Source organism: Rhynchophorus ferrugineus, unplaced genomic scaffold (assembly GCF_030347505.1).
Source record: "Rhynchophorus ferrugineus isolate W39M unplaced genomic scaffold, kcgeb_rfMv2 rfM3, whole genome shotgun sequence".
In the NCBI taxonomy this organism is placed as follows: Eukaryota; Metazoa; Arthropoda; class Insecta; order Coleoptera; family Curculionidae; genus Rhynchophorus; species Rhynchophorus ferrugineus.
The window spans coordinates 60,613,833-60,640,214 of record NW_027472582.1 but is presented as its reverse complement, the minus strand read 5'-3'; the positions used below and the strand labels follow the sequence as shown (position 1 = coordinate 60,640,214).

Genomic DNA, 26,382 nt, shown 5'->3' with positions numbered 1-26,382 from the left:
ACACAATTTCGAGGTCATCGTGCACGTCTTCGTTGATTACGTAGCGATAAGCATTAATAATTAATCATAGAACCTTTTTTGGCTAAATTGGATTACTAGTTGGTTTGATATTTCAGTGCAACCCTATATTTGCACCCCGTATGTCCAAATTGGCTTTATGACTGACTGATAAACTAATCTCTTCGATTTTAGGCCATGTTGAGATTATCTTCCAATTAACCAGTACAGTTACTTGCCTTTAAGTCTAATGTACTCTGCTTTTGGTATAACAGGATGTTTCCAATTTAATCTACCATCGAGATATATTCCTATGTACTAAGTTTATTCTGCTTGAGGAATCGGGCATCCATCATATGAATAATTAAATTTTTGTCGTTTTTGTTGGTATATTAGCAGTATAAAACACACATAGGAGTGGTCCCCAGACACTACTTGTGGAACTACAGCCGAAATAGTTTGGAGTGTTGAGAATACTTCTTTATGCCACAATCTAAATTTTCTTTCGAAAAGATATGATTTCAGCAGTCGATTGTAATTTGCTCATTTTATAGGTGAAACACAAATGCCATACCCGGTCAAAAGCTGGTGAGACGTCCAGAAATACTGCAGGACAGTATTTCTTTTCTTCGAATGTCTTTTCAACAACCGCTGTTACTCTGTGCACTTGGTCGATTGTCGAGCGGTGATTACGAAATCCAAACTGGAAGTCTGGTATTTCTATAAATTCTTTAATACGTTTTAATAGCAGTATCTCAAATAATTTTGATATCGCAGATGGCGGCGAAATAGGCCTGCCTGAGTTCTGCCGGTTTGTCAAATTTTTTAAGATAGATAAGATATTCCGGAACAAACATTCTGGATATTCACCGTCAAACAGGCATTGAATATATATGTCAATATGATTAGTGCTTTTCGTCGCCGCTCTTTTAATAACCCAGGTGAAATATTATAAACTCCAGGAGCCCTTATAGAATTGAGATTGTTGTCAATTTCTCGGACAAATTCAGTTAGAGAAATCAGATTTACAGTTACATGGCGCTGATAAACGGAATTTATATCTATCGTAGATTCTATATGATTCAATCGGAATACAATAGCTAAATGTTCTGCGAATAATTAAGCTACTTCATCGTGGCGTCCAACCCATTCATAATGATCACTTTCAATAGACGGTACTCTAATAATTGGTCTTTTAAATCTCCGAGTTGCATGTTATATTTTGAATTCTCTGATACTGATTATTTGTCATACTATTTTATCTCTTCGTCTTTCTTTTACCAATTCCCTAATTTCAAGGAGGTAATTTACCTCATACACTGATATCTCTCTTGATGTCAGGGTAACTTCTTTTGCAGCAGACCAAATTTGTTCAACTAAATTTCGGGTTCGCAGCTCGTCTGTACTTTTGAATCTTACGTTTAAACTGATTTGTTCCTGCATTATAAGTCTAAACGAGTCCCAATTACTATTTTTTTTTAGTAAAACTAGACTTTTTGATTTTTTCTTTCAGAGTTGTCGCGCTTGGTGTTAACAATACTAGGGTATTATTAGATGATAATTTGCACAAGTTCTCATTTTGTATTTGACTTGATGAGTTGTCTTTAGAAATCCAGTAGGTCTGACACTTTATTACTGTCAGTGGTCCAGTAAATGGGTTTACGCCCTGAATTACGCCTGGAATATTAATATTCCAGGTGTTATGAAACATGAAGCCCAGGCTGCTTGTTTAACATTAAAGTCCCCTGCAAAAATAAACCTTGAGCCTAATTTTAAAAATAATTATCTGTTTTGTTGTTGTGTTATTTTGTATCTTGGTGGACAGTATAGAGCTCTTATGTTTATTTTAGCGCCGTTATTTTCAACGCTAAGCATTTATTATTCTATACATGACATGTAGAAAAACACTTCATTAAGTGATCTCCTGTGTAAAATATTATCATAATTACTTATTCTTATTGAAATTGTAATTCTAAAGTATATATATGTCCTATAACCTTATCGGCTAGTGCTTTTTTTAGTTTACGCACTTAAATATCATGTTGCACATTTAGCTGATTAGCAAGCACACTGGATACACTAACACTCTTTAAAAGTACTTAAGACAAACATTTTGATACTCGTTATGGGTTCTATAGGAATATCCCGTTGTATCACTTTACTAGAGATATAGTATATAGTTGTATATGTAGTATAGTTGGATCCCATATCACCAAATAGACTTACATATTGACTCGTATAGCAATACCTTGTTATCTAATGAGAACTTGGATTCCAGATTAAGCTTACTCAGTCTAGAAGCATACCAAGATATTTAGCATCCTAAGATTGGGAAAATTGATAATAATTGATATTCACGCCATGCCTTCAGCCACCGTTGTATTTTACCAAGGTGTCTTAGGAAGTTCATTGATGATGTTATTAGATCTCCGTGAGATGTTAAGATTACTTTGTAGATCGGTTGTATATATAGTATCGGCCCCAGTACACTTCTTTGCCAAACTGAATATATTGGTAGTATTTCATTGAGTTCATCATCATTGTTTTATAGTGAAATGTTTATCTGTGAGGTAAGATATTTACTAACTGAAAATCTGAATGAGGGAAGAGTTTCTTTAATTTAACCTGCAACCCTGTGTACCATACAGGAATATCATACAGGAGGTGACATTTTCTAGTATTTTTCCAGTTCGAGAATTATTGTTATTTTTGCTACTTTCCTAATAATGGACGAATATAATGGAATACTAGGGAAATAATTTTCATTCGTAGTATTATGTTAAATATAAATGTTAATAATTTTACATCCTTTTCTTACAGTTCCTGTAACTTGTTTGCTTATTGTAATATGTTTCCGCTTATCAAACCATATCTGAGAGCAATAAACTATCTCATTGTTGTTTGTTTATCTTCTCTGACTGTAATTCTTTAATATGGTAGGTCCATTTGTCCAGGAATATTATTATCTTCGTCTTTAGATAGCATACAAATAATTTCAAAGTTTAGTATATCGTTTAGTATTAGTTTTTCGTGCAATTCGCATTTAAATTAATTAAATATATAGTACTGTTATTCTATTGTACTTTACACAAGTTCTAACTTTCTGCGTGTTATCCTGTAATTATTTTATTTTCAGGCTGCAGTGAAGGCTGCAATCTTCTTTCATGTTTTACGGCAAATTATTTTCGCGACGTTTTTTTTATTGTTCGAGAGGTGTGCTATGATTTGATAAGTACCCTCTCCTCTAAACCCGGTCTGTTTTAATGAATTTCTTCATACAGATTTTGTTGTCTTACTGAGTTATAGGGAGTCCATGAAGATTTAAAAAAAAACCTTTTAACGCTATCTGAATGTTAGCTCGTTTTGGACACCAAGTACCTAGTTCGTACCACTCGGTAGCCTATTATTGCGTTTATTATAGAGTTTAGTGAAAACATTGCTTATAATATCTAATATTAATGTATATATAATTTTTTATATATTACTTGTTGAACAATTTAACAAGAAACACTTTTTAATAAAATTTATATAGGAACCTCTAAAACTAAATAACTGTGTCGTCTGCAAAACTGATTTAATGTTGCTAATTAAGTATCGTCACTTTTATTATTATTTAAAATTATTTTTATTATTGTTTATTTTTCTTCATAGGCCTGACTTAAATTTGAGTTGTATTAGCTTAGGTTATTTAATAGGTAAGATCAAAAATATCAAAATTGTCTGCCTGGAACTCATCTATTCTGCGGAACTTGCGGAACTATATCTGTACGTTTTTGGTTAGATATGATAACAAATAATTTAATTTCTGGAACTTGAAAACCATAATTATATAATCATCCTAGCAACCACATGTCGATCTTATTAGATAGCTGCCCAAATTATTTTAAATATTATCAAAAATCATATATATATCGAGATGATATCACCAACACAACTGCGTTTTAGAATTATACACTGTAGAAAAAGTTTTAGTAAATTGTTTGTGATTATTGCCAAATTTATTTAAAATAATTTGCGTGGTAACAATTTCTTTTCTTTTGGATCTTTTAACGCATTTTACCATCGCATTTCAACCTCTGGAGACTGTTGATTGCTAAGTTGTCACAATTTTTTTTTTCAACTAAGTTTTCGAGTCTTTTTGTTCCTCCAGTTTCTCCAAAATAATAAAATCGAATATATTTTTAAGAATAATGGAAAATAGAAAATTGCTATTTTATGTAGAGAAAAGTTAAAACCGAATAGGTAGTTTAGGCTATTTAATAGTTGTTTATATTGATACTTAATATTTTCACCTATAGAAAGCATTTATCAAAATACGTACAAGTACCTTATATATTGAAACCTAAAAATTAAGTAATTAAAATGAATTAAAACTTCTTCTAAAAACGAAATACGGATGAATAGTACCGAAACTGCCATATTAATGTCAACATAGTACATTATGATATTTCGTAATTGGTTAAAGTTTTTGAAGAACTGTTTTATCTTCCTTAAAGTAACAAGCAATTAGAGTAGTATGAAGTGGCATTTTCAAGCTTTTCAGGCATTTCAAGGCGCAACATCTCTAATGAAGATTACAGAAAACCATTCGATTGTGGAGAGTGCGGAGGCTCTATTTTTTTGAGAGATTTAAGATATCTATATTATTTTCATTTATGAAAAGTTTTACTTTTTATGTTCAGATAATGAATTTCTATTGAAGAGAATTATATTGAATAAAGAGAACAAAAAGTTTGAGTAACATGGAAGTGTACTCATTTCATTTATTAGTATTAATAATGATGATTTTGATACAGTTAATAAAGAGCGATGGCAACACGGACGAAGATTTTACTATATTCGGTAGTATATTGTATTTGGTAAAAGAGTAAATAACACTAATACCTTTGGGGGAGCTTTTTTACCTTGCTACTTTTATAAGAAGTGGCAAAAAATAAAAGGTATAATATAAGACATGAAATTATGATTTTCAATTCCCATTTTTCACCAATGAAGAATTCAGAAAAGTGCACCATTCTTGGACTATATAAGAAGGTATTTAGATAAAAAAAAGCTGTTCCAACAAGGGGTCTAGTGCCAGAACAATGGATAATATTTTCAATAGTATGTTTCCTCAATTTCGCTGTAAATAACCTAATATTTATCTAAAATATCAAAACTGCGATGTAGCTTTATTATTTTAAATTAATATTTTATTAACAACAAATTAAATGCAATAAAATTAAGATATAAGGCTAGGTTGATAATCGTTTCGCATTTATTCGAAGAATTCCCTGGAGAAGTGGAGTTCGGACAAAGTTATTGCAGTGATGCCACATAATTGACTTGACGGTGCTCAAAGACTTCTAGCCATAATCTATCGCAATTAGGAAACATTCAAGCTTCCAAAAATACTTCTAGTTCGTTAAAAAAGCTTGAAAGGAAGACGGATTGCAATAGCTTAATTTCTCAGTCGTAGACTATTGAAATTTGCAAATAATTAACAACAAAAGTTAACACTATAAGCTCCAGTTCTTTAGGAAGAAAGTGTTATATCTCGCGACTGATATGGTCCTGACTATGGACTATATATTCCAAGACACAAGGCTATGTGTTTATGTCAACCGTTGTAACCGAATGGTGTAAGTGAGATGTCTAGATAGGGGTTTGGTTTACGTTCCAATAAATTTAAACTTTCAATATTGTTTTCTATCGCTGTTCAACAACTGGCAAAACAATGACAATATTTTCCTTCTCATTTTATTCTCATATTATTTTAATGCTTGTTTTGATAAATTTCAAATCGCTGCTTAATATTACTTTGATAGAAAATTCCGAAGCCAGACAGAACAGATTACGTCTCTAATCAATTACTTTAAACAGGAACGAGGTAATGGAGTCCCATTCTTGCTAGTAAAAGTCGTTAGAGTGGTAAGCATTTTTAGAGCTAAATTTTTGTTTGCTCCAATTTGTATTAGAACTATTTTTAGTGGTGTTGCAACTGCACTATTGAATTAGTATCGACACGGTCACTGAAATGTCTAAAAATATGAATAATATAATCTTGAATTCACCGAAAAAAAACCGTCTTCATACAGAGTAGGTAACGAATCAAGATCAGCTCTATCAAATATTAAATATATGAAATTTACAAAAATAGTGACTAGTTTTTCATTACAAACATAATTTAATACAATTATTTTCAGACGATACTGTTAGTCTGAAAAGTATCGAAGAGGTTTAATATTGCTTTTAAAAATATACAATTTATATAGTTGATGGAAAAAGGTAAACGTTGAAATAACAATTGATATGAAAGGGATTCAACTACACAAAAAACGCGCCTAGAACTCTAACTCATAGGTGGCATGGAAAATATTTCAATCTAAATATAATCAAACACAATCCTACAAACTATTATAACTGTGTAATTAATTGCAGTTTTTAGTCATTCGATAATATATGCATTAGATTTGCTATAAGGTTAAAATAAATTATATTGGATAATAGTATTTTTGTTCAACTATTTTATTTAGATTAGAATTTTGTTGTATGTCAAAGCCAAACTGAACTAAAATTCAAAGTTGATGTGGCAACATTGAGACGTATTGACGTCACATATTTATACAAATATGACGTATGTAAAAAATAACTTTGAATAGATTAATTTTTAATATAATAATTTTTAAACATTATGCAGATTTTTAGTTTACGATTTATCTATTCTAGAAATGTTAAAAAACTGATGGATGATTAATGAATTATGACAAGGCATTATACAAACTAGTTGAATGCTATGCGATAGCGATTATTTCTAGAATTTCTTAATTCTTCTATTAGTTTTAGTAACAGGTAGATATTGTCTTTTAATGATTTCTTGGAAGACGAAGAACAAAGTTCATCGATTAGACGGATACAAAATAAAATTGTAGTGAATGCATAATATATAAACCGTGAGCATATAAATTAATATTTTTTGAATGATTTAAGATATATATAATAATTTCTTTTAGGAAAAGTTTTACTTTTTTGTCTCGATAAAAAAATGCTATTGAGAGAAGACAAAAAGTTTGAATAACATAGAAGAGTACTCATTTCATTTAATAGTTAATAATTTATTAATGGTGATGATTTTGATACAATTAACAGAGAATGATGGAAACGCGGAAAATAATCTACTATATTTAAATGTTTTAAAATAAAATAAATATAATATAAATAATAATCTACCAGTTTTCTACAGGATTGAAATTCAAACATAAGGAGGTCAAAATCTGTTGATCTTCAAAACCGTATAAATTGTGCAAAAACCTAAGATGTTTATCAACTTTTAAACAGCGAAAAAATGTCAACAATTGCAAAATTCAGGTTGGCTAATCGACTAAACCGTAATACTAAAAAGAAATTTAAAAATCGCTATTCAAATAATAAATAATCATTATATTTATTTGAATATGTATTATTACCAACCTGTTCATGTATAATTTCATTATAATGTTTTAAATTATATTGTGATATATCGAGCATAAACGAATTCATACTGTATAATTTATAGTTTTTAGAATATATAAGCATTTATTTGCATTTTTAACACAAATGTTATTTTCTAATATTCTAATGTTGACTTGGAAAATAAGGAACAAACAAAACAAAAACAGCCTTGGTTGGCGCAGTGGTAAAGGAAACAGGACGGTCCTCCTACTGTTGCGATAGTCGCGAGTTCAAATCCTGCAGGGGCATAGTCGTAAATTTATGTTTGTGATTGTTTAACATTTGTGATTGTCTTAGGCAAGAGTGTAAAATCCGACGAGAAAATGATCCGAGTCATGCCAGTATCCAGGCTGGATAAGACTGGATGTCTTCTAGGATGAACTCCAAGCTGTACCACTCGCCAGTCGGTAAAACACCTTAGCCCACGTTAAACTGTAGGTCCAGTCCAGATGAACCCTCGTTGGTAAAAGAAGACTTTGATAACTGTCTGAAATTCAAGAATAATTTATGTTCTCAAATATTTGTTATGTAAAGTAAACCAGGTTCTTATCTAATAAGTATAAATTATAACCTTGTTAAGTAACTTAAAATAATATGTGTTGTATGGAAATAATTAATCATAATCTCAATTAATTATAAAGTCAAAAGATGACATAACTACAGCTAATGGGTATCATTCTGCTACAAATATTTCAAAACTAGCCTTCAACTACTCTTAAAAAATCATCACATAATTTATATTTCTTATATTACATTTAGTGTCTTTAGTTTATAAAGTAATATGCTAATTCTATTAATAAATTAGAATCAATGAAATTTAGAAAAATCATTGACGACAATTAAAGAAATCGATATATATATATATATATATATATATATATATATATATATATATATATATATTAAATAATCAGAGATATCATAAACCTTCAATGTAATATATAAAGACAATAGTTATATATAACTAGATGACCCAGTGAACTTCGTATCATCTACATCAATTTCGTACATTGTCTCCGAAAGTAACAGCGGTTTGTCGTGTAGCCACCGAGTGTCAGGTCTGATAACGATGTTATAGCTGTAGATATTCGATTCAATGAAATTTTAAACATTTTTACTAAATAGTTGTTCTGAAGAAGAAACTTTCGAACTTCTTGAACAATTATTTTGAAAAAGAGAGAACTCTAATAGTTCCTGTTAAATTGATGGTATTAAACAAATATGAAAAAGGTAAAAGGTTGTTCTTGTATATGATTTTATATATGTATATTTATATTTTATGGATATCTTTATTTTTACAGATTATTTTATTACATATTTTTGTTCAGTAATAGTTTTTCAATTAAATTTCATTGGTCAATGAAACGTGACATCAGGACTGTCATGTACCGTACTTGTGTATCAAACTTTATCAAAGAACCAATCAAATGTCTTCACAGCAAAATACTTTTCTTACAGAAGCCTATAATGAATATTTAAACTGCGATGATAACTCTATCTAGATGTTGGAAGCAGCGAAACTTTTCTCCAGATACTCCCATTAAGTTCCCTCTATTACTCTGTGATCATAGATTTCACCGATCGCTTGTTATAAAGCAAATAATATACGCGAAATATAACCTAGTAGACTGAGACTGATACATATATATCGCATTATTTACAGAGAATCAGGGTTTTCAACATGCAACAAGATATTTCATGGTATTCATATTATTCTGTCAATCCCCTATATGTAAATAAAAATAGGCTGACACAGTAGCAGTTTACAAATTCTGTTTACGAAAAACTTAACCTCATTGTTGTAAATTCGATCGATACAAACAAATTGATATTTTTTATACTGTCATAATTTTCTTTAATGCATTATTATTGCTCTATCTGCTCATCAAGATATAATTAGACCGAATTTCTTACACAGTCAGCACCTAAATTATTTCTTAATTCGTCTTTAATATGGGCAATGTTTGATTTTTAACCAAAACCGTTGTGTAATATTCAAATAGGTTGTTAAAATGTGGACGAAACTGCCACCGAGCAAAACGTGACAGTGAATTTTGAATGATTAGACTGTTTAATTAGGTCCTCTGTCGTTTACATTCTTGGTTGCATGTTAACATTGGTTCGGCTCTTTTGCGTCTATTTGTCTGTATCTCTAAAAATAACAATCCTTTTGATTATTGAAATGATACTATACGTGTTAAAACAATCAAAACAGCATTTGTAAATAACAGTCAAAACATTGTTTTAATTATCTTATTTATTTTGGTTTAATTTATAAATGCTTAGCATTAAGTAGTGATACTAATTTCTGGAATACATTCCTGGAGCCTTGCTTGTTCGTTAAAAGTATAATTAAAAATTACACGCTGTTTTTATTATTTATCCTTCATAAATACATTGTCAAACAAAATTTCAAAGAACAACTGGAGTGCGACTCTTCACTAAAGATGTAACTTGGATCTATCATTATAATCTTGAATCAAAACAAGGTTATGGTTAAGGTGAAGAGGTTATTATAAGAATTCTTGTTCCGAAATATGTCAATATGTTAGAGAGTTTTCTAATGGTTCGAATTTTATTAGTTTGTAAATTTGTATTTAATATATAGCGTATCCTTTTTAGAGACATTTCTACCACCACCGCCTTGAATTCCCGAATCTTAGTTATTTCATGAAAAATACAACCCAAGTTTATACGTATTTACTGGGAACTTCTGTAAAACATTGTTGGGATAAGGTTCTTGGGAAATATAATATTCCCTAAAAGTGTCAGGTTGAGAAGACATCAACAAGTCATCGCCTTGATTCACTTCGATGTAAATAGCTTAATTAATAAATTAGTAGTACAGTACAGTACAGTGAATGTATTGTTTACATCTAAATCTAGATGAAATCGTCAGCTGTGAGCAATCGAGGCATATTGAGGTTAAAGCCAGTGTGAATCGCTGGCGCTAATTATTCAAATAAAAGGGCTCGAAAGGCAGTTACACTAAGGATCTATCGAAGAAGACCACCAACAGCAGTAGAATAACACATTCATATACAGTGTTGTCATAAGTTTTTCGGATTCAAAAGACATTTTGCTCGTATATTAACTCCAATGCTGGTAAGAAAATTAAAGCAGATTGTTACTTTGCAGAAGTAAAAAATCTAGGAAAAGTGCAGAGACTCTTTGCTTTCCATCCAAAGAAGATTTAATGTCTATTATTATTTGCACCTGATTCAGTGTTGAGTATTTTTGCAAAATCAATCCGAACTTTTAAATTATTTATTATTATTCCTAGGCTTTTGAGTAATATATTTTTATAGAATTGATTTGCTGGAAAAAGAAGCCCGTCAGATTGAATGTCAACAAAGTAGTATTAACACTGCTATTTTTCTTTTAAATTTGCATCTCACTACATTACGTTACACAAAATCAAATGATTTAATTCCTTTGAGTCTGTGCACAGTTCTGGTATTATCCAAGAATTATATTAGTTCGATATTGTCATGAGAATGGAGCCTGTCCTAACGCCTCCTTCTCTTGATTTCCCGAGTGATAGTTGGTATCTGAAGGTTTCGATGTAAGTAATCCATCCTGTAGTATATGGATGTACCTACAATACATCTCAGGACTTTATTTTGGAAAACTTGTATTGTATTTATATTACTTTTCGAGAAACGTCCCCATATTTGTATTCCGTTTGTCCGTATAGGTTTCAGTACTTGCTTGTATAATAGTAATTTATTATGTACTGATAATTGTGTTTTTGATCAGATTTGATAAGATTCATTATTCCGAGATATTTAGCGCAATTGTAAAGAATTGACTCCAATACACTTCATTGTGGTACACCTGCTTTAGCTTCTTTTGTTGTAGAGTAGGTAGTTCGGTATGTTGTTATAAAATTTTTGTAGCTTATGACGTTTTTCGTTGATTGCTGTGTATTGAATTACTTGTTTTATTCATAAATAATTTCCGGAACGCTGGTTCAATAAGGTAAAAAATAAGTTGTTCTTAACAACTTATTTTTCAATTAGTTTCTGGGTATCTTTCTTTAAATAAAAGTATACTGTTTCTTAATTACTTATATTACTTATGTATACAGTTACAACACAATGAAACACTATAAAATACCCAATATTGAACTACCTTCGATAATACGGATCGATTGTCTAATAACTCGACGTGAATATTTTCATGAATACTTTCTTATGAATTGGCCATGAATGCTTGCAAACCCTTTTTTTTCTAATTCCAGAATGACGAGCTAGAACGAAATGGTCTTTTGCTGATGTCACTTCGGGTTCGGGATAATGCGGGCGACAGAGACCCTGGGATACGACTGGGATTGTCGTAGTTGGTTTAGCTACCGGGGTTCGTGGATGGGTAGGGATTTGATCAAGTTGTTTTCGTGTTCTAAGGCACCTAGGGAGAACCTTACACTCAGCATCTTCGTAAAACTTTTCACGAATGGGATGGTGACTGTGGAATGTGGAATTCGAGGTGACTGTTCACGTTCCTCATAAACTACGGGACATTGAGTAGCGCGCGGCCTTTTTTCGACTGGAACACTTGGAGTAGTGCAAGTTGTCTCTCAAAGACGTACCTGTACCACACCTGTGCTTCGTAGAGGCAGACTGGACGGACTAGCATCTTATACAGAGTTGATTTCTAGGAGATTGGGAGTTTTTTTTGCTTTTTCTGCAGTGGAGTGGCAAGAGTACACTGTACACGCTATCGCCTTTGAAAATAACGTGCTGGATTTGGGCTCAGCATTTGAAGCTGCGGTCGAACTGAAGACCGAGGTAGGATAACTTCTGGAGCTAGGGGATAGGGACATTATCGATTTGGAGGCAATAAGCGCGGAATTCTTTATTACTCCAGAATTTGTACCACGCAATCGCCTGATTGAATTGGACTTAAAGTCTGTCGCGGATAGCATTGGGACTGTAACCGATGGTGAAGAAAGCTGTATCATCTGGATACAGTGCTGTGTGGGAATGTTTGTGGAGTAGGAAATCACTCATATAATGGTTGAACAGGGCAGGGGCAGTGGAGCATCTTGCGGAGATCTGTCTTCGAGAGGAGACTACGTCGCCGATCTTTACTTGAAAGGATCCACTATCCAAATATGAATAAATCAGGGAGATTGGGTCATTCGGTAGACCTAGCTGGTTCGCTTTGAAGATTAGACTCAAGTCAAGTTTGGCACGGAATCCGAATTGTTCGTTCGGGATTAAGTGGTGTTCGTCTGTGAAGCTATTTAAAACGTTGAATATCGCGTTTTCAAGTTTAGAAATCGAACTGATCAATCTGATGGGCCTATGGTCAGATGGTTTGGACTTGGCTTTCTTTTTTGGAATGATAGCGACAAGCGCATGTTTCCAATTCTTTGGGAGCTTGCGAACCTGTTGTTTCGACCTATTTAAGGTGGTTGAAACCCACTTTGAAACTATACGATATCTGATCATCATCGTTTCTTGGAACCAATAGTCCCTTTATAAGGGTTTTTCCTTTCCCAAGAAAACTAGAGGCCAGGCAATAAAATGTTCTGCCAGAGAGACCCAAAATACCTAAATAAAGCTATAAAAAGGCAAATTATAAAAGCGGTATTTTTGGGAAATAAATATAAAAATTTTATAAACATGTTTAACAATGTTTCTAATTTATGTCTCTGACATCCTGAACAGTGTGTGCCCTATTTCCCCATAGGTCTCTTAGAGGTGAGCTTCTTTTCAGCCTTTGGGTTATATTATTTAAAGTATGTTTATTTTCATGCATTCTATTTTGTTACCATTTTTTTCGTAGCTCTCGTTTTTCAGCTGTCATTTCTTTCATTTTTTTTGGATAACGATTTCCTTTAATTATGGATAGGAGGAAAAATTGAGAGAAATATGAATTTAATATCAGATTTTTAAAAGATATGTTGGCTTATGACATTTTACCTTGTTAGTGTAGAACAAATTACTATAGTATAGATAAACACTATTCAGTTGTTTCAGCTTAGGTAGAAGTGCTTGAGCATTTTCAGTTACTTATTTAAAATGTCTTTATATACCGTGTATTCCAAAATTTCTAATATAGCTACACTATAAATGTTTGCAACAATATTTCATACGATATGTCACACATCGGTGACATGACATGTCATCCACATAACATACAAAATATATAAAATGATTCAGAAACTGGGATTACCGTTGGCAAAATTGTCTATTTGTTGAACGTTCATAGAAGATTCTAAAAATGATTTGCAACTTTGGTCACGTTAGCAGAGTCTATAAAACGGGTTCTTGACTTTTTCGCAAACCTCAACCAATTTGTTTCATATTGTATATATTACATATTTATAACAGTATATCTTTATTTATTATTTTCTTTACCCAAATCCTTTAACGCTTTTTACATAAAATTAGCAATATGTTTAAATCTTAATATATCTAGGGTTTATTTATATTATCATAAAACCCATCCTATTAATTACAATTAATTACCCTACCTAATTTTTTTATTTAAATGTAAGTTACCTCATCCATTTTAAACAAGGAGCCGATATCCATCTAATTTAACACTTGTGTAATAGTTTATACAATGTTTCGTTACTAACATATTCGCTGAATAAAAGCAGGTCAAAGTCAAAGTCAATTTATTTCAACTTTTTATCTAATAATATATAATTTTTTATTATGTTATAAATAGTTTTAAAATAATTAGAATTAAAATATAATTGTTCTAGTATTAATATATAATATGCTAAAATTTCATAAACAAGCCCGGCTAGCTCAGTCGGTAGAGCATGAGACTCTTAATCTCAGGGTCGTGGGTTCGAGCCCCACGTTGGGCGTCAACTTTTTTTTCTCGAAATAATTTTTTTAATTTTTTAATATTTTTTAATTTATTATATGTCAATCATTATTAACCTTAACTTATAAAAATTTAATAAATATATGATAAATAAACATATCGAAGCGGAGTGATTTCACGGTTGCATAAAGTTTAGGATATATTATTTGTTTCTATAATATTATAACATAACCTAATAGTATTATTATTTACATATATACGAATCCACATATACGTGTATATTTAATTAAATTGTATAGCAATGGAACGTTGTCGAATTTGTTTAGATTCTAATAATTTATCAAACATATTTGAAACACCTGAAGTAGCTCAAAATATAACTACCATTGCTTGTGTTGATGTAAGACTTAAAATGTAGCTTAGAAAATGATATATATAAATATGTAAATATGATTAATTGTCTTTAGGTGTTACGAGACGATGGCCTGCCACAATATATTTGTATTCTTTGTAAACATGAATTAGATATATCTATCAATTTTAAGAGCAAATGTGAGTCAACATACAATATATTAAAAGAGCAATATTATAAACTACAAGTAAAAGATTCTTCTTTAATGAATATTTCTTCTGGTGGGAACAAAACAAATGATGTACTATCCATCAAAAGCAGTGCATATATTATCAACTGTGTGAAAACTAATGCAGAACAAAATGGTGATGTTCCAAATGAATGTAGGAATGAAATAAATAATAAAGTAGGTAAGGCATAGTTTTATTATTCTATATTAATACAGATTCTACATGTTGCTTAATTAAACAGATAATAGTACTGAGACTAGTATTAATATGTTCAAAGATTGTTATAATAGACATCAAATGGAAATTGTTGAAAGTACTGAAGATGCAGAAAGTATATCAGATACTGAAGATCAAATTACAGATGACCAATTAGTAGAAATAACAGAGTTTGACACAAAGTTTTTTAAAAATATTAATCAGTATATGTGCCAAAAATGTGACTTTTACTTTGCGAATAAAGAAAGTCTTATTCAACATCTGAATAGAATTCATCCAAAAACTATGACACAGTGTCATATGTGCTTAATGTACTTTCCAAATACTCAAATAAGCAAGGAACATATAAGGCAACATCATAGTGTTAAGAAAGAATATAATGATAAACTATTTAGATGTAAAGTTTGTAAAATGGGTGTTGAACAGCAGTCTGAACTCAACAAACATTTATGTTTACATTCTGTACAGAATGACTTTAAATGTGATCTGTGTAATAATTCTTATAAATTTCAGAAACAATTAGGTGAGCGAATAAAATAATATAATAATGGCTTAATTTTTAGAAATATTTTTTAGATAGTCATATTAAAACTGTTCATGCAATCATAGAATTCAAGTGTGAGTATTGCAATAAAAAATTTAGCCAACCTGATGTTTATAGAAAACACTTTCTTGATCACGAAAATGTGTTAGATACTACCGGTATTGCCAAATTTACAAGGAAATTACAGCAGTGTTTCAAACATGAAGTATGTTAAATTTAGAGGAACTATTTGTCATTATAATATAATCAAACTATTAAAAATTTACTAATATTTAGTTTTGTTTTGTGCCATTATTTACTTATATAATCTTTTTGTAGAATAATGAATTAACATGTAAGGATTGTAACCAAGTTTTCTCTAATACCTTACACAATGAAACACACAAAAGTACAAAACCTCATGTTTGTTCCATATGCCATGTGTCATTTTATAAACGCAATGGCTTGGAAAACCATTTACTAGAACATGATGATCTTATTAAGTGTACCAAAGATGAAACTTATATTTATGGTGATGATGGGGCCGATTAGTAATTAATGGATAAAGAAGAGTAACATGTAAGTAATAAGTTTTATATTATCACTTTCTTCTATGCAGGTGGTCCTGATTGCTGTAATTTAGATATGTTAATATTAATAATGAATAGTATTATTTTCATTCCAGATGATGAAAATCATTAACCCATTATTGGCTAAATTATATTTTTTTAAGAAAAAAGTATTAATGTACATTATAGTTCAATTATATTATATATATATTATAATTATATTTCAATATTCTTTTCATTTTCCCCTTCTCTTTAATGATTGGTAGTTAAATTTTAAATAAATTAAAAATACTCAAAAGCATAATTATAATTTATTATTATATCATATAAAAATAATTAAAATGTAAAGGTGCATTAATTTAGTATATGGAATATATCACCAATTTAGAATAAGACTAAAAAATATTTCAGTTTTATATACAGCCGAAAAAATGATTAAAACCCATATATATTTTTTTATCCTCAGATCTTAAATAGTCTCAAGTATTTGTACATCGACTAACTTATTCTCTTAAAGCAAAAGCATCCATATCAATCAGATTCTTGTTCTTCACCAATGTCGTACCAGTTTCGACAAACTGCTTCTCCCAAATTAAGAGTTTTCAAATCCAAAACAACCTGAAAATAGATTATGTATTATTTTAAGAAAAACGATTACTTTTCATTAAACCAAATATATCACGATAATCTCACATGTCTTACCTGTCCGATAATACTAGATAAGAAGAATTTTTTGTTTTTAACAGTAATAACGAGGCGATAGGAAGACAAATCAGATGCAGATAGCAGATATTGGAAAGTATCTTCAAACACTGGATCACAACAATCAACTACAACCTAAAATATAAAAACAATTCATGAAATTGAAAAGTTTAAAATTTCAAAGTTTCTAAGTTGCATGTTTACCTTGGTTCTCTTTTTAACACTGGGTGTTCCAGGACGAGTTAGTTTTAACTTTACGTATGGATCAGGTATGTGATTAGGATCTTTTAAGGGGATATTCCTGCAAAGTAACGTTACTAAAGCAAATTGACAAAATGTGCATTGTGTATAGGATGACATGATTCTTTTTAACATAACTTACGATATCTTATGTATTATTACAAATAATTTTTGTCGCAATTCACTATAGCTTAATGAAATTTCGATCCTTCCCAGTTGTTGAGGACTACTAAAATAAAAGTTTTGGAATTAAAAATATTTGGTAAATATAAATTTCTCAATATTATAGTTAATTAACAGAGTTATCGAATTGCTTAAATAATTTTGACTCTTGTTAACTTCTATCAAACTGAACTTCTGAACTTAGTCTGTTAAACTGCTTATTTGCAAGATTCAAACATCAAATATTAATTTCAAGTTCTTTGTCACCTGATACTTTTTTGTATCTCTTTGAGGACTTTATGGGATAAAAATGATTTATTTTGAAGTTGAAAATTATAACTTAGCGGTGAAAATATCAGTTATCATATCACCCAAAGTTTTGACTATTGTGATGTATAATAATGGCTCAAAAATCAAGAAGCTTATGGAAGCAAAATATGAAAATTCTCTAGATGGAAAAATAGAAATAATTGAAAATATATGTGGATATTTTAACAGAAATAACACTAATAATCAAGAGGGCGATTTTTAATACTGATACCCAGTTGGTGGAAGATAAATCTGGAAACGAGAAAACGAACTTGTCTGGACTCCGAAAAATGTATGGTGATATGATACTGCATTAAAGTAAATATATTTTGACGACAAAGTTATTATCGCTCTAAGATTACAATTTTAATGTGTTGATGTTTGTGTAAATTCCAAAAGCTGTGCAAGATTTTGATGATGTAATATCATACAGTCATCGTAGTTATTCTGGATTAACTGTGCCCAGTTCTGTTAATGGTATAACTTACGGCATAAAAGCAGATGTGTGTAACGTGGACGTATATGTAGTATTAGGTGTCTGATTATTCTTGGTTACTACACTTTTTATAATAGCATCTTCATTAGCATACTGATTTATTTTTCGTTCTTTGGGCATCTTGGCGCACATTCCCAAGTCCTCTGAACATTCAATGTCCGAGTCCTGACTATCTGAGTCGTTTTCATCATTTTGAATTTGCGAATTTCGGAGAATCTGTTATTAATTTAATCGTTGGTATTCTAATTACTTTATAGCAATTTAACAAAATCTTACCCTTAGCTGCAAAGAAAGAATTATTTTGCTGTTAATGTTTTCCTGCAGTTTGAATTCCTTTTTACTAATTTGCATTTCTTGAACATCTAGTAAGTCTCTTATATTATATACAAATTTGTCCAGCTTGGCATCAGACTGCTTATCTAAAAATCAATTAGTTATTTTCTTGTTACTTACTGTTCCATAGCGATTAATTTTACCCAAAATGCTAATTATTAAAGAGTCATTTTCTGGATTTTTTACTAATAAATAAAATCCTTGTTCCCATTGAGGATCGCATGTATGACGTTTTGTTCTACTTTTAGTTTGATTTTTTCCAACTGTTAGTACCATGTAAGGATCAGGATTCTTATAAGATTTATATTTCTAGAATGTTGAAATGATTAAATAACACAATAGTTGAATTCAAGTAAACTTACGGGTAGGTTATTGGCTGAATCTACGTAAATTGTTAATAAGGCTGTATGAATATTTTCCATTTGAAGTAGCTGAGTTTCTTTTGATGCCTGTAAATAAATTATGTTCTGGTTGTTAATTTGGTATGTACGTATGATATTTTGCATAAGTATTAGGAAGGTGAAAAATGAATTAAGTTTAAATTACATGTTCTACATATTTATATTATATTTCTGTTTTTAAACTTTTTTTCAATACAATTTTGGTATACTTATAATACTCATTATGAAGACCTTGGTTTTACGTTTATTTTCAAGTTTAAAATAGTATACTTTAATATTATAACGAAGTTGTTATTTATAGTTTTATCCTAATAATGAAAAAAATACTGATGACCAAAATTGAATTTATTGTTTTTCAAAATATTTTCAATGAAAATCAATGTGTCCATTGAAGAATCGATAACTACACAATTTGTCTTTAGTGTGTGGGAATTCGTTATACTGCTCACTTATATCTCATTTGAATAGTTATGCTGTTTTTTAAAATTATGAATACACCTTACATAGTCCAAGAGGCTGATGGGTTTTTAATAAACAAATAAATGGCACGCGTCTAATTTTAACTTACCGCTGAAATGCTACTACTATCTGAAGACAATGCCATCCAACTAAATCGCAGATGTAGTTTTCCATGTTTTACGTGTTCTAGCTGGAACCACTGATCACATTTTTCTGGCTTAATAACACTGGATATATTGACAGCACCGCTGGAAATAATTGATCCAATTTTGTATTGTATGAATACAGAGATAAAGAATGTAGTAAAAATATGCGTTGTAAAGTAATCAGTTTTTATTAAATGCTTGCAAGTATTTTGATGATTTTTCACTTTTCACAATAGGTATCATAACGTTCTAGCCATCATATACAGTGTTAAAAGAACGATGTTTTAACAACGATCATCAATCCATTTTCACCCTTCTTTAGAAATTTGAAACCGTGTGCCAGCAAAGTAATCAAACAGCGATGATAAAATGAATTTTCCCTCTTTTTGAATCTTTGCCATCGTATGTAAACGTCTAAAAACTGTTGATTCATCAACTGCTACGCACCCTTAAGATAATGAGCTGTGGTTTAATCTTGCTATTTTTTGTCTTCGAATTCTTTCAGTCATCCAGACCATTCTTTCTCGTTAACGTCAGAATTATCACTTTTAAATCATTGAACCAAAACTGGAAATTTCTATATATAAATATATGATAATATCAAAATATATGAAAGCACCTAATATTGAAATTGTTTTTTACCAGGTGTACCGGAAAGTCACATATGTCATTTTATTCTACTGATATCAAGCTTCAAGGCTATACATGTTATATTTTGCGGAAGTCACAGATTTATAGTTCTCAAGACATGTCAATGCCTGAAAATGTGCATTTGCGGCACGCATTAGGTGCTTTTGTTAATTAAGTTAAAGAAAAAGGCCGCTGCTAAGAGTAATCGTTTGATGGCAGAAACTTACGGTAAGCACGCTCTTAATCTTAAAAACATGTGGCGGTTTCGAAAATTAAAATGTGGTGATTTCGATGTGCAGGACAAAGAACGTTCTCGTACACCGAAAACGTTTGAAGATGCGAAACTGCAAGGGCTATTCGATGAAGACCCAATCCAAACTAAAAAACAATTGGCAGAAGCGTTAAATGTGACCCAAGAAACAATTGCTGGCCGAGCTATGGGGGGAATCCAAAAGATGAGAACATGAGTGCCATATCAATTGAATGACAGGCAAATGGAAAATCGAAAAATCGTGAAATGCTGTTTCAGTGGTATGATGGAAACTAATTTCTGCATCGACTAGTGACAGGTGATGAAAAATGGATTTATTTTGAAAACCTTAAGCCAAAAAATCATGGTTATCAACTGGCGACCGACCGGTTGACTCCAAGGCCAAATCGATTTGGTCACAAGACTCAATGTGTTTGGTGGGACCAGAGTAGCGTGATGTATTACGAACCGTTGAAATCTGGCGAAACAGTTAATTGCGATTGCTACTGACAACAAATGATCAATTTGAAATATTCATTGATCGAAAAACGTCCAAAATAAGACGGAAGCAAAATTGGTTAAGTAAACGTTGAAAGTATTTAGATGGGACATATCATAGACATTATCACAACTGTCGTACCCTACAGATTTTGCCCCAACATTTGATTTTACAGTCCATTTGTTCGACCATCAACTTTTCGCATCAATGGGATACGCGCTTGCAAAGCAGCATTTCACCAATTTCGAAGAAGTTAGAAAATGGCTCGATGAATGGTTGTGCTGAAAGGACAAATAGTTTTTTTGGAATGGCATCCATAAATTGCCTAAAAGATGGGCAAGATACATAGAGTCAAATGGCCAATACTTTGACTAAATACATTTTTCCATATAATTGAAAACTATGTATTTTTTTCCAAAAAAACAAAAACGGTAATGTTTTTCCAGTACAGCTGTTATATATAAACCATTTTATTCAAAATAGTTTAATTAAGCTACGTTTTGAAAAAGTGTGACGTAAATATTCTGGACATATTTACTCCCATTCTTATTTTAATGAAGATTTTAACCCTTGATAAATTTACGTACATTTTTAGTAGTAATTTTCGTAGTTTTAAAGTTTGTAAAGGATTGACGCCAACAGAAAAGAATGTTATAAAAGTTATATTTAGTTCAGAACGTATTATATTTATGCGTATAAGTATATGCTATCATTATTCTTAAAAATTACGAGACACTAACCTGCCCAAAAAGTCGTCTTCACTTAATTCATCTTGGTCAAATAATTTGAAATGCAATTGTTGGACTTCCGGATCTAAAATGATGAACTAAACGAAGCCAGTATAGACGACTCGTGTATATAAATATTTAATCTTGGTCATTACTTCACAATAGTGATCCCATTGCGGATTTAGTTCTCTGTTGATCACCTTGGTTTTCTGTTCTTGGGCGCCGACGTTCAAAACTGCGTATGGATCAGATTTCCCGGTCACATCTTTCTTCTCCAAGTCTCTGGCTTCGAATACATGAACCCTCAGGATACCCTGCCCACACCAATAACAATATTTAATATGGTCTGATAAATAAACGTTACTTACTTCAGCCTCGATCGATTTTAGCTCAACAGCATCAACTGATTTCGAAAACCTCTTCGTTATCTTGTTGGGGAAAACTAGTTTTTTATTAATTAATTCTTCTATCTTTTGTCTTGCGAAATAACTGAACAGGAACAAAAATATGTTTCTTGTGATAATGATAACAATAACTAATCCTCACCTAAACCCAGGGATGCTTGTGATACCCTCTAATTCGAAATGTATGTCGGGTATGTTCAAGAAAAACATCTGCATTCCGCCGACGATCGGTAGTTTGTAAAGAATAGGTTTCAGAATAACTCTTATTTCGACGCCCATCTAAAATGTGTTTTATTTTTATAATTATTTAGGAAAAAATAGATGCAGGGGATAGACAAAATAATAAGAATATCACGCTATATAGTACATATTATTGTATGTTGGCAACACTACTTTCGTGTATATTATACGACGGGTATACATTGCTCAGTTTCCATAGCAAGTCTTGTAGGTTAAATTTCATTGGAACTTTGTTTTGCGACGACTAAAACAAGCCATCAGTGAAATGTGTGGGTTTATCGACGATAGTATCTATGGTTATGAAAGCATACACAAAACAGTGTAAAACATTGGCAAAGAGGAACAATGGGCGAGACCCAAAGTTAACTGACAGAGACCGACGAATATTAAAAATAATTGTGACCAGATAACATAAAACTGCCGTAGTAGAAATGACAGCAGAACTCAACGCCCACTTGAATATTACTGTTTCGACAAAAACGATACGGGCAGATCTCCACAAAGCTAACATTCATTTAGGGCTAAGCTGCCAAAGAAATGGTGCAAATATCATAAATCGTACCAGATATACCGGACATTTATTACCGGTTTTTCTAACAGCTGTCGTTAGTCTTAAGTGTGTAATGTTATGATTTGAAATATATCTCATTTTATTTTACTGATATCAAACTTCAATTTATATATTTTGCGAAAGTAATACAATCATATATTTTTACCCCTTTAAAAATGTCAAGTTTCGTACCTGGAAACGTGCATTTGAGACACGCATTACTTTTCTTATTTGATCAGAAGAAGAATACCACTGAAAGTCATTGTTTACTGGCATGAACTTACATTATATGACATTATATGAGGTGTGGTTTCGAAAATTCAAGACTGATTTCGATATGCAAGACAAAAACGTTCTGGTAGACCTAAAATTTTGAAGATGCGAAACTGCAAGAGTTTTTGGATAAAGACCCTGTTATGTTTTTCGTTAGAAACTAGAGATGTGCTCTCGACAAGACGCAGACCCTGGAACAGACCTAACCCAAACTCAAAAACAATTGGAAGAACATTTTACAGCTAGCAGAGGCCAAACAACAAGTGTTCGACCTAAAAAATTAAATGAAAGTTCTAAAACTTCAACCACCTAAAGGCAAAAAAGAATCTCACGGTCCAGAAACTATCTCAACCCCTGCAATTCCGATTCAAACTGCAACGGTTTCATAGTGGTGAGAAATAGGAAGAGAACCCTATCACCCCACATCAACCAACCCAACTAACGAAGGCCGCCAACAAGGCGAAACAGGTAGCTGTTTCCAAACCAGCCCCAAAGCCGACTGCCAGACCGGCCACTCAATCCAGCCAATCAGGACCTAAGGCTAACATACGGCCTTTCTATATCTAAATTCGCCGTCAGACCAGTACAAACTAAGCCGGTTGTCAGGAAGGTCCCACAGCCACCACCTAAACAAATCACTACTAGACCAGCCCAGCCGGCGCAGGTAAGTAGCGAGACTGCTAACAAACCTTTAACTTCCACAGCCAACAGAGTGCCACCACCTTCGCCATTATTTCCCAAACACCATCAAAAGAAAAAATTCCAGCTAACATGTCAATTGAACAGTTCCCGGCCTACCATAGTAGAAAATTTTTTTTGGCAAAATTATTTTTTTTTATTCAACATAATTCCCTTCTAGGGTGATACACTGATTAGAGCGACCTTTCAACTTTTCGATACCATTTTTGAAGTACGATTTGTCCTTTGTTTCAAAATAGGCCCAAATTTCGGTGATCACCTCTTCATTCGACGAAAATTTCTTCCTAGCGAGCGTTCTTTTGAGATCTTAGAATAGGAAATAGGGGGCCAGATCTAGAGAATACGGTGGATGAGGAAACCATTCAAAACCCAATTCATGAATTTTTAGCCATCGTTTTCACTGACTTGTGACACGGTGCATTGTCTTGGTGAAGCAGCACATTCTTTTTCTTCAAATGCGACCGTTTTTCGGCGATTTTGTCCTTCAAACGCTATGTAATAGTCGCTGTTGATGGTCATTTCTTTTTCAAGTCAATGAAAATTATTCCATGCCCATCCCAAAATACAGACGCCAGCCGACTGTTGCGTTTTCCCACTTTTTGGTCAAAAGTGAGTTTGCGCGGTACCCACTTTGCACAGACCTTTCTCATCCTTGATGGTTGATTTTCCTGCGGCAGTGTCCGGAAACTCGGCATCAAGCCAAGTTTTTGCTTCAACTGTATTTTTCCTTTCAAAAATCAATATTTTAACAACATGCGAAATTCCTTTTTATCCACTTTTTTAACAAAAGTTGCTTCACACAAAATGCTATAATTCACATCTCTCGAGGGTTAGCGCTATCTAAAAAAATATAGATTTAATTCTGGTAGCGCCATCTGTGTCATGCCGGGGACTTTTCAATTGACCTGTTATAGTGATCCGTCATGGAGCTCCTTATAATCTCCAAGGCACAATCAATCCAAATCAGAAAGACACCCGAACCCAAAAGGAGTGCATCGTCTTATTCGTCCACACAAGCGATGACTACCGAAAACTCAGTACCCTGCTCTAAGAAAGGAATTATCCTTAGTACTCCTGAAATCTGGAGGAGAGAGCATTGTGAGTAATTATAAGAAGCATCTGAGAATCACTCTCCATTGACGATGTACGTGAACTTCTCCTCGATCAACGCCTCCATCCTAAATTTCCAGCCAGCCTGTTCCAACCTAAACTCCTACTCCTGCCACTACACCGGCCTTCAACTTCCCAATGCTCGCGTTCACTGACACATAGGATTTTCTGTAAGTGATCGCCCTGGCTCACCAACTCACTTATTCCCAAATGTCACCGCCTAAGCGGTTCTTAGCGCGTCACCGTTAATCTTCCTTTTTTTTCCATACTACAACGACCTCATCCGTAGCTGCAGTCATAACTATTGCCCCCATCCGATAGCACTTAATCGTGTGTTAACTCAAGACTGCGAATCAGTTATTTTCACTAAACCTACAGGGGTGAGCTATGAGGCGGTTTCGGTTTACTGTATTGGTAAGTCCAGAGGCAGTCCCATATAACCCGGCCCAACTTGTCACTCCAGAGCAAATCTCCGCGATTGGGTATGCGTCATGGATTCCATCGCTTGGTTGTAGGCCAGAACAAAAAAAACAAGCCTTTGATCCGGACTGGCTGTTTCCTACCGTCAAGGAAAATATGCACACCTAAAAAGGTTCAGTCTTGATTTAACGAATATCAGAAACATCTTCCCTGACCAGAACAATCGTCTGACCTCAACATAATTGAAACGTTATGGGGAATTTTAGAGCAGGTAATTAATTTCCATCTCCAAAATCATTGAAGCAAATGGCGAATGTTTCTGAATGAAACTATTCAGACTCTCTATGAATTTATTTCGCAAAGAATTGCAACTATTTTAAATGCAAATGGTGGCTCAAAACCATATTAATAAATTATTATTATATTATTTTGTCCACCCCTTGTATTAAATACGTACTTGGAAGTCCTTTATTCTACCAATTTGCGTTCCTGACATCGAAAAGTTTATATCGCAATCTCCATCATAACTAAAAATATAAATAATGAAAAAATAACCGCGGTTTATAATATAAATAACCAACTGATTAGTACTTACAAAACTTCGAAATCTATAATAATAGCATCTTTAGAGATTGATTTGTTATATACTTTGATTCCATCAATTTTCGGTGGCTGAAAAATTAAACATAATTTTACTTCTTTAAAATTCATCTTTGTTTTAATATTTTTTTTTAAATATCGGTTTATTAAAAAAAAACATTATTTTTCCAAGAAATGGCGTTGATAAATTATTATTATATAAAGTCTGACTGGTTTGCACTAGATGATATTGCAGCTTGACGTTTTGTACTTAAATAACTAATTTGGCAGATTGTGAATGGTTTTGTTTGAACTCACGTCAAAGATGGACACCAAGTAAGGAGGAAATATGCTATATTTTACAGTGTTTTTCTTTGATAAAGGTAAAAACGTAAATCAGGCAATTGGAAATAGGAATAGTTTTATGATACTGTACCTGCGTAAGATAAATCAAGGAGAGTTTTGGTTTCGTTCATTTAGATGGCAAAGGTGCACCATATTTTAAAAAGTCAATTGGCGAAAATGTGGATAAAATCATGTTCAAAAACACTGTTTCCATTAGTAAAAAGTTATAGATTACATAAAAAAGAGTTTGGTGTTCCAAAG

At 32.1% G+C, this 26,382-nt stretch overlaps 2 protein-coding genes and 1 non-coding gene across 7 annotated transcripts in view; 2 read left to right on the top strand and 1 right to left on the bottom strand.

The window, feature by feature from the left end:
* The first annotated feature begins 14,223 nt into the window (after nucleotides 1-14,223).
* On the top strand, nucleotides 14,224-14,296 carry TRNAK-CUU (transfer RNA lysine (anticodon CUU)). The gene has a single exon. It is a non-coding gene; the product is annotated as a tRNA-Lys (tRNA).
* Nucleotides 14,297-14,458: 162 nt separating this feature from the next.
* Nucleotides 14,459-16,373, top strand: LOC143192973 (uncharacterized). The gene is made up of 6 exons (XM_076398862.1): nucleotides 14,459-14,656; nucleotides 14,724-15,018; nucleotides 15,080-15,577; nucleotides 15,631-15,803; nucleotides 15,917-16,156; nucleotides 16,263-16,373. Exons 1-5 carry the CDS (start codon nucleotides 14,558-14,560, stop codon nucleotides 16,127-16,129), a joined length of 1,278 nt encoding a protein of 425 aa, XP_076254977.1. The 5' UTR covers nucleotides 14,459-14,557; the 3' UTR covers nucleotides 16,130-16,156; nucleotides 16,263-16,373.
* A 65-nt stretch (nucleotides 16,374-16,438) lies between these two features.
* LOC143192971 (extended synaptotagmin-2) overlaps nucleotides 16,439-26,382 on the bottom strand; it is a 21,592-nt gene continuing 11,648 nt past the window's right edge. For 3 of the 5 annotated variants that reach the window (XM_076398854.1, XM_076398856.1, XM_076398853.1), the window contains 15 exons: nucleotides 25,793-25,869; nucleotides 25,655-25,724; nucleotides 22,048-22,184; nucleotides 21,870-21,990; nucleotides 21,657-21,815; nucleotides 21,514-21,599; nucleotides 19,358-19,496; nucleotides 18,751-18,837; nucleotides 18,532-18,697; nucleotides 18,332-18,474; nucleotides 18,048-18,271; nucleotides 17,231-17,317; nucleotides 17,053-17,149; nucleotides 16,849-16,983; nucleotides 16,439-16,764 (listed from right to left, as the gene is read on the bottom strand). In XM_076398854.1, the coding sequence (XP_076254969.1) occupies nucleotides 16,678-16,764; nucleotides 16,849-16,983; nucleotides 17,053-17,149; nucleotides 17,231-17,317; nucleotides 18,048-18,271; nucleotides 18,332-18,474; nucleotides 18,532-18,697; nucleotides 18,751-18,837; nucleotides 19,358-19,496; nucleotides 21,514-21,599; nucleotides 21,657-21,815; nucleotides 21,870-21,990; nucleotides 22,048-22,184; nucleotides 25,655-25,724; nucleotides 25,793-25,869 (1,815 nt within the window). In that variant the 3' untranslated portion in view covers nucleotides 16,439-16,677. The remainder of the gene's footprint in view (nucleotides 16,765-16,848; nucleotides 16,984-17,052; nucleotides 17,150-17,230; nucleotides 17,318-18,047; nucleotides 18,272-18,331; nucleotides 18,475-18,531; nucleotides 18,698-18,750; nucleotides 18,838-19,357; nucleotides 19,497-21,513; nucleotides 21,600-21,656; nucleotides 21,816-21,869; nucleotides 21,991-22,047; nucleotides 22,185-25,654; nucleotides 25,725-25,792; nucleotides 25,870-26,382) is intronic. The other 2 variants (XM_076398858.1, XM_076398857.1) reach the window with 1 other exon arrangement.

What these genes read in the sequence shown, in the direction of transcription:
- LOC143192973 (XM_076398862.1), top strand. Translation starts at nt 14,558, where the DNA reads ATGGAACGTTGTCGAATTTGTTTAGATTCTAATAATTTATCAAACATA. An exon ending in CTACCATTGCTTGTGTTGAT is followed by an intron (nt 14,657 to 14,723) that starts GTAAGACTTAAA and finishes AATTGTCTTTAG; the next exon opens with GTGTTACGAGACGATGGCCT. An exon ending in TGAAATAAATAATAAAGTAG is followed by an intron (nt 15,019 to 15,079) that starts GTAAGGCATAGT and finishes TTAATTAAACAG; the next exon opens with ATAATAGTACTGAGACTAGT.